The sequence below is a fragment of the Scyliorhinus canicula genome, chromosome 2, assembly GCF_902713615.1.
Source record: "Scyliorhinus canicula chromosome 2, sScyCan1.1, whole genome shotgun sequence".
NCBI classification, from domain to species: domain Eukaryota; kingdom Metazoa; phylum Chordata; class Chondrichthyes; order Carcharhiniformes; family Scyliorhinidae; genus Scyliorhinus; species Scyliorhinus canicula.
In genome coordinates this window covers 288,474,278-288,487,577 of record NC_052147.1, presented here as the reverse complement: position 1 = coordinate 288,487,577, position 13,300 = coordinate 288,474,278, and the positions used below count along the sequence as shown (strand labels likewise).

General features: G+C 51.6%; 1 protein-coding gene across 1 annotated transcript in view; it reads left to right on the top strand.

The window, feature by feature from the left end:
- Positions 1–13,300, top strand: part of LOC119962345 (unconventional myosin-X-like) — a 216,056-nt gene that overhangs the window by 86,717 nt on the left and 116,039 nt on the right. Inside the window, exon 7 of the mRNA XM_038790327.1 lies at positions 1,787–2,536. Within this exon, the coding sequence (XP_038646255.1) occupies positions 1,787–2,536 (750 nt within the window). The remainder of the gene's footprint in view (positions 1–1,786; positions 2,537–13,300) is intronic.

The window sequence follows — 13,300 nt, the reverse complement described above, 5'->3', positions numbered from 1 at the left end:
ACTCTATCTGTGCCCCTTACTATAGTGTCCTTTTTAACTATCACTCTTCTGCACTTTGCCCTCCCCTGCTGAGCAGCAGAGCCAGTTCCGGTGCCCTTCTGGTTGCTGTTGTTTTCTCCTGTTAGGCTATCCCCCCGACAGTCCCCAAAACGGTATACCTGTTCGAGAGAGGGACAGCCACAGGGGTTCCTGCACTGCCTGCCCTTTCTCGTGGTCTCCCATCTGTCTGCCAGCACCTTGGTGTGACCACGTCTCTATAACTCCTATCTATGACCACCTCTGGCACTGCCAGTCAATACAGCCATTGGCCTCTGGATTGGTTGGCAGCTCTCAGTCGGTGAACTTTCTGCCCCTGAGGTCCTTGATCCATGGAAAAGGCTCACTATTGGCCTGTCAAGTGCCTGTGTGGAACAAAATGTGATGGGGCTTCCTGAGAAGAGGTGGCCTGGGCTAGCACTGCCTGTCCAGCGGCTGGAGGTGGCCTGGGCTCTCACTGCCTGCCCAGCGGCTGGAGGTGGCCTGGGCTCTCACTGCCTGCCCAGCGGCTGGAGGTGGCCTGGGCTCTCACTGCCTGTCCAGCGGCTGGAGGTGGCCTGGGCTCTCACTGCCTGCCCAGCGGCTGGAGGTGGCCTGGGCTAGCACTGCCTGTCCAGCGGCTGGAGGTGGCCTGGGCTCTCACTGCCTGCCCAGCGGCTGGAGGTGGCCTGGGCTCTCACTGCCTGCCCAGCGGCTGGAGGTGGCCTGGGCTCTCACTGTCTGCCCAGCGGCTGGAGGTGGCCTGGGCTCTCACTGTCTGCCCAGCGGCTGGAGGTGGCCTGGGCTCTCACTGCCTGCCCAGCGGCTGGAGGTGGCCTGGGCTCTCACTGCCTGCCCAGCGGCTGGAGGTGGCCTGGGCTCTCACTGCCTGTCCAGCGGCTGGAGGTGGCCTGGGCTCTCACTGCCTGTCCAGCGGCTGGAGGTGGCCTGGGCTCTCACTGCCTGCCCAGCGGCTGGAGGTGGCCTGGGCTCTCACTGTCTGTCCAGTAGCTGGAGGTGGCCTGGGCTCTCACTGCCTGCCCAGCGGCTGGAGGTGGCCTGGGCTCTCACTGCCTGCCCAGCGGCTGGAGGTGGCCTGGGCTAGCACTGCCTGTCCAGCGGCTGGAGGTGGCCTGGGCTCTCACTGCCTGTCCAGTAGCTGGAGGTGGCCTGGGCTCTCACTGCCTGCCCAGCGGCTGGAGGTGGCCTGGGCTCTCACTGCCTGTCCAGTAGCTGGAGGTGGCCTGGGCTCTCACTGTCTGTCCAGTAGCTGGAGGTGGCCTGGGCTCTCACTGCCTGTCCAGTAGCTGGAGGTGGCCTGGGCTCTCACTGCCTGTCCAGTAAAGCTGGAGATGGCCTGGGCTCTCTCTGCCTGTCCAGCGGCTGGAGGTGGCCTGGGCTCTCACTGTCTGTCCAGTAGCTGGAGGTGGCCTGGGCTCTCACTGCCTGCCCAGCGGCTGGAGGTGGCCTGGGCTCTCAGTGCCTGCCCAGCGGCTGGAGGTGGCCTGGGCTCTCACTGCCTGCCCAGCGGCTGGAGGTGGCCTGGGCTAGCACTGCCTGCCCAGCGGCTGGAGGTGGCCTGGGCTCTCACTGCCTGCCCAGCGGCTGGAGGTGGCCTGGGCTCTCACTGCCTGCCCAGCGGCTGGAGGTGGCATGGGCTCTCACTCGCTGTCCAGCGGCTGGCAGAGACTCTGCCACCTCCCACTGCTCTAAATTTCACTGAAAGGTCTTGGAATCTGATGGATTAAATCGATTGATGTCTTTCCTTTAGATATGTGAGGAGACGGTGCTGGTGGAGCAGGTCAGGAACGTTGGAGAGCTGACAGATTTGGCACAGGCAGAGAGTAAACAGATAGAAGAGATTGTACGACTTGAGCATGAAATCCAGCGGCTGCAGGGCGAGAAGGGACTGAGCTCTGTCAGCCTCTGCCGTCTGTCACCCAGGGACATGGAGAGGAAATGCAAGGAGGAGATCCAACGCTTGGAAAAGGAAGCATCTAGGGTGGTCCAGGAGTTTCTGGAATTGCTGAACTTTGGAGCACTGGATGAGAGTGGCCAGATTCTGGAACAATCTTTGCCCATTGAAGACAATCTGACCGTTGAGCAGTGTCCTGAGCAAGAGCTGGATGAGGGTTTTCACATTGACCAGGATTTGGCAACAGTTGCTGCTGACGGACGATTGAGTCAGTTGGGAATCAGTAAGTGTTCAGAGGACGGAGTGAGCGTGAACCTGGCTGTGGATGGATATAATCCTGAGGATTGGAGAAGCTGCAACTCTCCAGGTGTGGAGTGGGAGAGTGAAGAGATCCGGAACATTGGGCCTGGATCAATGGACATGTCTGACGATATTGATGAGGAACCGATTTACAGCCTGCCCCCTGATATTGAGTCAGATTATGATGAGGATGAGTTTAATGATCCAGGCACAGGAAATGGAGACGCAGGATGTGTTCAGGATGGTTCGAGAATATCCAACTTGACCTCCCAGAGCGTGGGAACGACTCGATACAGCTATGATTCGGTGAGTAACTCAATCATCTCACAGATTCAGGCTCCACCATAGACAGGCTGGACAGAGTTGGAGTTAATCACTTTCTAATGACATGACAGTGTTTGAGGGGAATGAGAATCAGGAACCAACTGACAGCTTTATGAAGAACTGCATTTACTTACCCTGTGTTCGTCACCCACTCCCCACCCCCCCAACCCATCCCAGAGCCCTCAACCCATCCCAGAGCCCTCAACCCATCCCATTGCCATCAACCCATCCCAGAGCCCTCAACCCATCCCAGAGCCCTCAACCCTTCCCAGAGCCCTCAACCCATCCCAGAGCCCTCAACCCATCCCAGAGCCCTCAACCCATCCCGGAGCCCTCAACCCATCCCAGAGCCAACAGCCCATCCCAGAGCCAACAGCCCATCCCAGAGCCCTCAACCCATCCTAGAGCCCTCAACCCATCCCGGAGCCCTCAACCCATCCCAGATCCCTCAACCTATCCCATTGCCATCAACCCATCCCAGAGCCCTCAACCCATCCCAGATCCCTCAACCTATCCCATTGCCATCAACCCTTCCCAGAGCCCACAACCCATCCCATTGCCCACAACCCATCCCATTGCCCACAACCCATCCCAGAGCCCTCAACCCATCCCATTGCCCTCAACCCATCCCGGAGCCCTCAACCCATCCCGGAGCCCTCAACCCATCCCAGAGCCCTCAACCCATCCCAGAGCCCTCAACACATCCCAGAGCCCTCAACCCATCCCAGAGCACTCAACCCATCCCAGAGCACTCAACCCATCCCAGAGCCCTCAACCCATCCCAGAGCCCTCAACCCATCCCAGAGCCCTCAACCCATCCCAGAGCCCTCAACCCATCCCAGAGCCCTCAACCCATCCCATTGCCCTCAACCCATCCCGGAGCCCTCAACCCATCCCAGAGCCCTCAACCCATCCCAGAGCCCTCAACCCATCCCGGAGCCCTCAACCCATCCCAGAGCCCTCAACCCTTCCCATTGCCCACAACCCTTCTCATTGTCCTCAACCCATCCCAGAGCCCTCAACCCATCCCAGAGCCCTCAACCCATCCCAGAGCCCTCAACCCATCCCAGAGCCCTCAACCCATCCCAGAGCCCTCAACCCATCCCAGAGCCCTCAACCCTTCCCATTGTCCTCAACCCATCCCAGAGCCCTCAACCCATCCCAGAGCCCTCAACCCTTCCCAGAGCCCTCAACCCATCCCAGAGCCCTCGTCCCATCCCAGAGCATTGAGGTTTGGAGTGAGTGCCAGGGGATATATCTGAGGTAGAATCAGGAGGAGGCCATTCAGCCCATCAAGTCTGTTACACCATTTGGTTAAATATGAATTTTTTATCTTATAAATTTAGAGTACCCAATTCATTTTTTCCAATTTAGTGACCAATCCACCTCCACTGCACATCTTTGGGTTGTGGGAACGAGACCCACACAGACACGGAGAGAATGTGCAAACTCCATAAAGACATTAGACTCCGAGCCGGGATCGAACCTGGGACCTTGAAGCCGTGAGGCAGCAGTGCTAACCACTGCGCCACCGTGCTGCCTATCAATATGAACCTTAACTGATTCACCCACCGAGGCCACTCTTATCCTCAATCCCATCGCTTATCCTCACTCCCATCGCTTATCCTCACTCCCATCGCTTATCCTCACTCCCATTGCTTATCCTCAATCCCTTCGCTTACCCTCACTCCCATCGCTTATCCTCACTCCCATTGCTTATCCTCAATCCCTTCGCTTACCCTCACTCCCATCGCTTATCCTCACTCCCATATCTTATCCTCACTCCCATCGCTTATCCTCAATCCCATCGCTTATCCTCACTCCCATTGCTTATCCTCACTCCCATCGCTTAGACTCACTCCCATATCTTATCCTCACTCCCATCGTTTATCCTCAATCCCATCACTTATCCTCACTCCCATCGCTTATCCTCTTCCTGTTAAGCAACAAAAATCTCTCAACCTCGGTTTTGAAATGCTGAATTGCGGCCTGTCCCTCAGCCTGAGCAGCTGTTTTGAGAGACGGTTTCAGATTCCACTGTGTGAGGAACATCTTCCTGACATCACCCTTGTTCCAGGATCTGGGATTGCTGCAAAGTCAATGGGCGCCATTTAAGGGAAAGGCTTCAAAGTATCATTTGTGGAGGGTTTTGCTGGTGACCTTCCCACTGCTATCTAACCCCACCCTGGGGACTTTCTTACTGGTTTAGCTCACACTTAGAACGTGTGATTTACTGACCAACCTGCCGACGAAGGCGGCTCGCCAGCGGGATTTATATTTAATTTATTGTCATGTGTACGGAGGTTCAGTGAAAAGTATTGTTCTGCGTTCCTAAAACACAGGACATACATGAATACAATGTAATAATAACAATTATATTATTGTCACAAGCAGGCTTACATTAATACTGCAATGAAGTTACTGTGAAAAGCCCCTAGTCGCCACATTCTGGTGCCTGTTCGGGTACACAGAGGGAGAATTCAGAATATCCAATTCACCTAACAGCACGTCTTTCGGGGCTTGTGGGAGGAAACCGGAGCACCCGGAGGAAACCCACGCAGACACGGGGAGGATGTGCAGACTCCGCACAGACAGTGACCCAAGCTGGGAATCGAACCTGGGACCCTGGAGCTGTGAAGCAACAGTGCTAACCACTGTGCTATTGTCCCACCCTATGTAAATACATAGACACAAACATCGGGTGAAACATACAGAGTGTAGTACTACTCTTGGTAGAATGATTGCCAGTACTGACAGGCAGAGAGATCTGGGCATGTCCACCAATCACTGAAAGTGGCAGCGCTGTGGATAAGGTGGTCAAGAAGGCATACGGCATGCTGGCCTTCATCGGTCGGGGAAATGAATATAAAAATTGGCAAGTCATGTTGCAGCTGTACAGGACCTTAGTTCGGCCTCATTTGGAATATTGTGTCCAATTCTGGTTGCCACACGACCAGAAGGATGTGGATGCTTTGGAGAGGGTACAGAAGCGGTTTACTAGGATGTTGCCTGGGATGGAGGGCATTAGCTATGAGGAGAGGTTGGATAAACTGGGTCTGTTCTCACTGGAACGACGGAGGTTGAGGGGCGACCTGATAGAGGTCTACAAGACGATGAGTGGCATAGACAGAGTGGATAGTCAGAGGCTCTTTCCTAGGGTAGAGGAGTCAAGTACTGGGGGACATAGGTTTAAAGTGCGTGGGGAAAAGTTTAGACCAGATGTGTGAGGCAGGTTTTTTACGCAGAGGGTGGTAAATATATGGAACGTGCTGCCTGGGGAGGGGGTGAGAGCCGGTATGATAGCGGCATTGAAAGGACATCTGGACAATATATGAATAGGGTGGGAATGGAAGGATACGGACTCCGTAAGAGCAGACAGTTTTAGTATAGGTAGGTACCATGGTCGGCACAGGCTTGGAGGGCCGAAGGGCCTGTTCCTGTGCTGTATTGTTCTTTGTAATCAGAAGAGAAGCTGTGTGATGATGAATAAAGTTGTTATTGAGAGATCAGATCAGTCTGTAAGAGGGTCATTTAGGAGGCTGGTAACAGCGGGGAATCTGTTTGTGCGTGTTCTCAGACTTCTGTATCTCCTGCCCGATGGAAGAAGTTGGAAGAGTGAGTAAGCCGGGTGGGAGGGATCCTTGATTATGCTGCTCGCTTTCCCCAGGCAGCGGGAGGTGTAGATGGAATCAATGGATGGGAGGCAGGTTTGTGTGATGGACTGGGCGGTATTCATGACTCTGAAGTTCCTTGCGGTCCTGGGCCGAGCAGTTGCCATGCCAGGCTGTGATGCAGCCCGATAGGATGCTTTCTATAGTGCATCTGTAAAAGTTGGTAAGGGTTACTGTGGACATGCCGAATTTCCTTAGTTTCCTGAGGAAGTAAAGGCGCTGTTGTGCTTTCTTGGTGGTAGCGTCGACGTGGGTGGACCAGGATAGATTTTTGGTGATGTGCACCCCTAGGAATTTGAAACTGCTAACCATCTCCACCTCGGCCCCGTTGATGCTGACAGGGGTGTGTACAGTACTTTGCTTCCTGAAGTCGATGACCAGCTCTTTAGTTTTGCTGGCATTGAGGGAGAGATTGTTGTCGTTACACCACTCCACCAGGTTCTCTATCTCCCTCCTGTAATCTGACTCTCGTTATTCGAGATCCGGCCCACTATGGTCGTGTCGTCAGCAAACTTGTAGATGAAGTTGGAGCCAAATTTTGCCACGCAGTCGTGTGTGTACAGGGAGTAGAGTAGGGGGCTAAGTACGCAGCCTTACAGGGCCCCGGTGTTGAGGACTATTGTGGAGGAGGTGTTGGTGTTCATTCTTACTGACTGTGGTCTGTTGGTCAGAAAGTCAAGGATCCAGTTGCAGAGTGGGGAGCCAAGTCCTAGGTTTTGGAGCTTTGATATGAGCTTGGCTGGGATTATGGTGTTGAAGGCGGAGCTGTAGTCAATAAATAGGAGTCTGATGTTGGAGTCCTTGTTGTTGAATTGCTCCAGGGATGAGCGTAGGGCCAAAGGTTTGGATAACGAGAGATATTGTAGGCCTCATCAAAAAGAAAAAGGAAGCATTTGTCAGGGCTAGAAGGCTGGGAACAGACGAAGCCTGTGTGGAATATAAGGAAAGTAGGAAGGAACTTAAGCAAGGAGTCAGGAGGGCTAAAAGGGGTCACGAAAAGTCATTGGCAAATAGGGTTAAGGAAAATCCCAAGGTTTTTTACACGTACATAAAAAGCAAGAGGGTAGCCAGGGAAAGGGTTGGCCCACTGAAGGACAGGGAGGGAATCTATGTGTGGAGCCAGAGGAAATGGGCGAGGTACTAAATGAATACTTTGCATCAGTACTCACCAAAGAGAAGGAATTGGTGGATGTTGAGTCTGGAGAAGGGTGTGTAGATAGCCTGGGTCACATTGAGATCCAAAAAGATGAGGTGTTTGGCGTCTTGAAAAATATTAAAGTGGTTAAGTCCCCAGGGCCTGATGGGATCTACCCCAGTATACTGAAGGAGGCTAGAGAGGAAATTGCTGAGGCCTTGACAGAAATCTTTGGATCCTCACTGTCTTCAGGTGATGTCCCGGAGGACTGGAGAATAACCAATGTTGTTCCTTTGTTTAAGAAGGGTAGCAAGGATAATCCAGGGAACTACAGGCCGGTGAGCCTTACGTCAGTGGTAGGGAAATTACTGGAGAGAATTCTTCGAGACAGGATCTACTCCCATTTGGAAGCAGATGGACGTATTAGTGAGAGGCAGCACAGTTTTGTGAAGGGGAGGTTGTGTCTCACTAACTTGATAGAGTTTTTCGAAGAGGTCACAAAGATGATTGATGCAGGTAGGGCAGTGGATGTTGTCTATATGGACTTCAGTAAGGCCTTTGACAAGGTCCCTCATGGCAGACTGGTACAAAAGGTGAAGTCACACGGGATCAGGGGTGAGCTGGCAAGATGGGATACAGAACTAGCTAGGTCATAGAAGGCAGAGAGTAGCAATGGAAGGATGCTTTTCTAATTGGAGGGCTGTGACTAGTGGTGTTCTGCAGGGATCAGTGCTGGGACCTTTGCTGCTCGTAGTATATATAAATGATTTGGAGGAAAATGTAACTGGTCTGATTAGTAAGTTTGCAGACGACACAAAGGTTGGTGGAATTGCGGATAGCGATGAGGACTGTCAGAGGATACAGCAGGATTTAGATCGTTTGGAGACTTGGGCGGAGAGATGGCAGATGGAGTTTAATCCGGACAAATGTGAGGTAATGCATTTTGGAAGGTCTAATGCAGGTAGGGAATATACAGTGAATGGTAGAACCCTCAAGAGTATTGACAGTCAGAGAGATCTAGGTGTACAGGTCCACAGGTCACTGAAAGGGGCAACACAGGTGGAGAAGGTAGTCAAGAAGGCATACGACATGCTTGCCTTCATTGGCCGGGGCATTGAGTATAAGAATTGGCAAGTCATGTTGCAGCTGTACAGAACCTTAGTTAGGCTACACTTGGAGTATAGTGTTCAATTCTGGTCGCCACACTACCAGAAGGATGTGGAGGCTTTAGAGAGGGTGCAGAAGAGATTTACCAGGATGTTGCCTGGTATGGAGGTCATTAGCTATGAGGAGCGGTTGAATAAACTCGGTTTCTTCTCACTGGAATGAAGAAGGTCGAGGGCGACCTGATAGAGGTCTACAAAATTATGAGGGGCATAGACAGAGTGAATAGTCAGAGGCTTTTCCCCAGGGTAGAGGGGTCAATTACTAAGGGGCATAGGTTTAAGGTGCGAGGGGCAAGGTTTAGAGGAGATGTACGAGGTAAGTTTTTACACAGAGGGTAGTGGGTGCCTGGAACTCGCTGCTGGAGGAGGTGGTGGAAGCAGGGACGATAGTGACATTTAAGGGGCATCTTGACAAATACATGAATAGGATGGGAATATAGGGATACGGACCCCGGAAGTGTAGACGATTTTAGGTTAGACGGGCAGCATGGTCAGCACGGGCTTGGAGGGCCGAAGGGCCTGTTCCTGGTCTGTACTTTTCTTTGTTCTTTGTTTGTTGTTTACTGGTCCGGCAATTTTGGATAGGATTTCCCGGGGACCGCACCCCTCGTCGCCGGGAAGCCCGTGTGCCGGATGGGACTGGAATTTCCTGCCAGCGTGAACAGCTGGGAGATGACACCCAGAATTATTTTTACCACGGGGTTGCTGAACTCAGAGATCGGGCGCCATTTTGAAAGGGCTCTCCAATCTCTAAATGAGCTGATGGGCTCCCAGACCACCTACCCACGGGCAGTGTCACCCCCCCCCCCCCACCCACACACACACACATGGGCATTACCCCACACTCCCCTAAGTAAGGACACCCCTTTATGGGGTCCCTGGGGGCCCCCCTCTTCAGCCCCCGCCCACACCCCCTTACAGGCCCCTCTTTCCAGGACCCCCACCAGTCAACCCCCCCCCCCCCGCAAACTCTCAGAGGTCCCGTACCAGCCTCCCCGAACAGGCGCCGGAATGTGGCGACTAGGGGCTTTTCACAGTAACTTCATTTGAAGCCTACTCGTGACAATAAGCGATTTTCATTTCATTTTCATTTCATCCCTCCCCTCCACCCTCATTTCATGGGCATGGCCCCCCCTTTGGCCCTGAACATTGGCAGTGCCAACCTGCCACCCAACACTGCTTGTGCCAGCCTGGCAGTCCCAAGGTGCCTACATTCCAGGGAGAGGCCTGAAAGATTAATAAGGAGGGAGAATAGGGTTCAAGACAGAGCTAGAAATATCAAAATGGACAGAAAGAGTTTCTGTAGCTATTAAAACAGAAAAGAGTTAACAAAGTGATTATTGATCTTCTGGGAACTGAGTTAAGGGAATTGATACGCAGATAGGAGCAGGAGGAGGCCATTCAGCCCATCCAGCCTGCTCCGCCATTCAGCCCATCCAGCCTGCTCCGCCATTCAGCCCATCCAGCCTGCTCCGCCATTCATCACCATCATGGCTGATTGGGCGGCACGGTGGCACAGTGGTTAGCATTGCTGCCTACGGCGCTGAGGACCCGGGTTCGAATCCCGGCCCTGGGTCACTGTCCGTGAGGAGTTTGCACATTCTCCCTGTGTCTGCGTGGGTTTCACCCCCACAACCCAAAGATGTGCAGGATAGGTGGATTGGCTACGCTAAATTGCCCCTTAATTGGAAAAAATAATTGGGTACTCTAATAGCCTAATCCTGCTTTCTCCCCATGGCCTTTGATCCCATTCTCCCCAAGTGCCATATCCAGCTGCCTCTTGAATATATTCAAAGTTTTAGCATCAACTACTTCCTGTGGTAATGAATTCCACAGGCTCACCGCTCTTTGGGTGAAGAAATGTCTCCTTATCTCTGTCCCAAATGGTTTACCCTAAATCCTCAGACTGTGACCCCTGGTTCTGGACACACCCATCATTGGTAACATCTTAAAACATCCCTGCATCTACCCTGTCTAGTCCTGTTAGAATTTTATACGTCTCTATGAGATCCCCCCTCATTCTTCTGAACTCCAGCGAGAACAATCCCAACCTAGTCAATCTCTCCTCATATGACAGTCCCGCCATCCCTGGAATCAGTCTGGTAAACCTTCGCTGCACTCCCTCGAGAGCAAGAACATCCTTCCTCAGAGAAGGAGACCAGAACTGCGCACAATACTCCAGGTGTGGCCTCACCAAGGGTTAGGGTTAGGGTGTACAATTGCAGCAACACATCCCTGCTTCTATACTCGAAACCTCTCGCAATGAAGGCCAACATACCATTAGCCTTCTTTACCGCCTGCTGTACCTGCATGCTTACCTTCAGCGACTGGTGCACAAGGACACCCAGGTCCCGCTGCACACTCCCCTCTCCCAATTTACAACCATTCAGGTAGTAATCTGCCTGCCTGTTTTTGCTTCCAAAGTGAATAACCTCACACTTATCCAAATTATACTGCATCTGCCATTGATTTGCCCACTTGCCCAACCTGTCCAGATCTTGCTGTAGGATCCCTGCATCCTCGTCACAATTCACCCTCCCACCTAATTTGGTATCATCTGCAAACTTTGAGATGTTACATTTTTTTCCCTCATCCAAATCATTAATATATATTGTGAATAGCTGGGGTCCCAGCACCGATCCCTGTGATACCCCACTGGTTACTGCCTGCCAATCTGAAAAGGACCCATTAATCCCGACTCTTTGTTTCCTCTCTGCCAACCGGTTAGAATATAGAACATTACAGCGCAGTACAGGCCCTTCGGCCCTCGATGTTGCGCCGACCTGTGAAACCCCTCGAAAGCCCATCTACACTATTCCCTTATTGTCCATATGCCTATCCAATGACCATTTGAATGAGTTTAGTGTTGGCCAGTCCACTACTGTTGCAGGCAGGGCATTCCACGCCCTTACTACTCTCTGAGTAAAGAACCTACCTCTGACATGTGTCCTATATCTATCTCCCCTCAATTTAAAGCTATGTCCCCTCGTGCTGGACATCACCATCCGAGGAAAAAGGCTCTCACTGTCCACCCTATCTAATCCTCTGATCATCTTGTATGCCTCAATTAAGTCACCTCTTAACATTCTTCTCTCTAACGAAAACAGCCTCAAGTCCCTCAGCCTTTCCTCATAAGATCTTCCCTCCATACCAGGCAACATCCTGGTAAATCTCCTCTGTACCCGTTCCAATGCTTCCACATCCTTCCTTTAATGCGGCGAACAGAACTGCACGCAATACTCCAAATGCAGCCGCACCAGAGTTTTGTACAGCTGCAACATGATCTCATGGCTCCGAAACTCAATTCCTCTACCAATAAAAGCTAACACACCGTACGCCTTCTTAACAACTCTCTCAACCTGGGTGGCAACTTTCAGCGATCTATGGACATGGACACCGAGATCTCTCTGCTCGTCCACACTGCCAAGAATCTTACCATTAGCCCAGTACTCTGCCTTTCTGTTATTCCTTCCAAAATGAATCACCTCACACTTCTCTGCATTAAACTCCATTTGCCACCTCTCAGCCCAGCTCTGCAGCTTATCTATGTCCCTCTGTAACCTGCAACATCCTTCCGCACTGTCCACAACTCCACCGACTTTAGTGTCATCTGCAAATCTGCAATGGGGCTGGTTTAGCACAGTGGGCTAAACAGCTGGCTTGTAAGGCAGAACAAAGTCAGCAGTGCAGGCTCAATTCCCGTACCAGCCTCCCTGAACAGGCGCAGGAATGTGGCGACTAGGGGCTTTTCACAGTAACTTAATTTGAAGCCTACTTGTGACAATAAGCGATTTTCATTTTCAAATTTACTCACCCATCCTTCTACGCCCTGCTCCAGGTCATTTATAAAAATAAGAAACAGCAGAGGTGCCAAAACAGATCCTTGTGGAACATCACTAGTAACTGAACTCCAGGCTGAACATTTCCCATCAACCGCCACCCTTTGTCTTCTATCAGCTAGCCAATTTCTGATTCAAACTGCTAAATCACCCTGAATCCCATGCCTCCGTATTTTCTGCAATAGCCTACCGTGGGGAACCTTATCAAACGCTTTAATGAAATCCATATACATCACATCAACTGCTTTACCCTCATCCACCTGTTTGATCACCTTCTCGAAGAACTCAATGAGGTTTGTGAGGCATGACCTACCCTTCACAAAACCGTGTTGACTATCTCTAATCAAATTATTCCTTTCCAGATGATTATACATCCTATCTCTTATAAACCTTTCCAAGACTTTTCCCACAACAGAAGTAAGGCTCACTGGTCTATAGTTACCGGGGTTATCTCTACTCCCCTTCTTGAACAAGGGGACAACATTTGCTATTCTCCAGTCTTCTGGCACTATTCCTGTAGACAAAAATGACTTAAAGATCAAAGCCAAAGGCTCAGCAATCTCCTCCCTAGCTTCCCAGAGAATCCTAGGATAAATCCCATCCGGCCCAGGGGACTTATATATTTTCACACTTTCCAGAATCGCTAACACCTCCTCCTTATGAACCTCAAGCCCTTCTAGTCTAGTAGCCTGTATCTCAGTATTCTCCTCGACAACTTTGTCTTTTTCCTGTGTGAATACTGACAAAAGGCACAACTTCCCACTACTGTCCTTGACTGGCCCTACTCTTACCTTAGTCATTCTTTTATTCCTGACATATCTATAGAAAGCTTTAGGGTTATCCTTGATCCTACCTGCCAAAGACTTCTCATGTCCCCTCCTGACTCTTCTTAGCTCTCTCTTTAGAGCCTTCCTAGCTAACTTGTAACTCTCGAG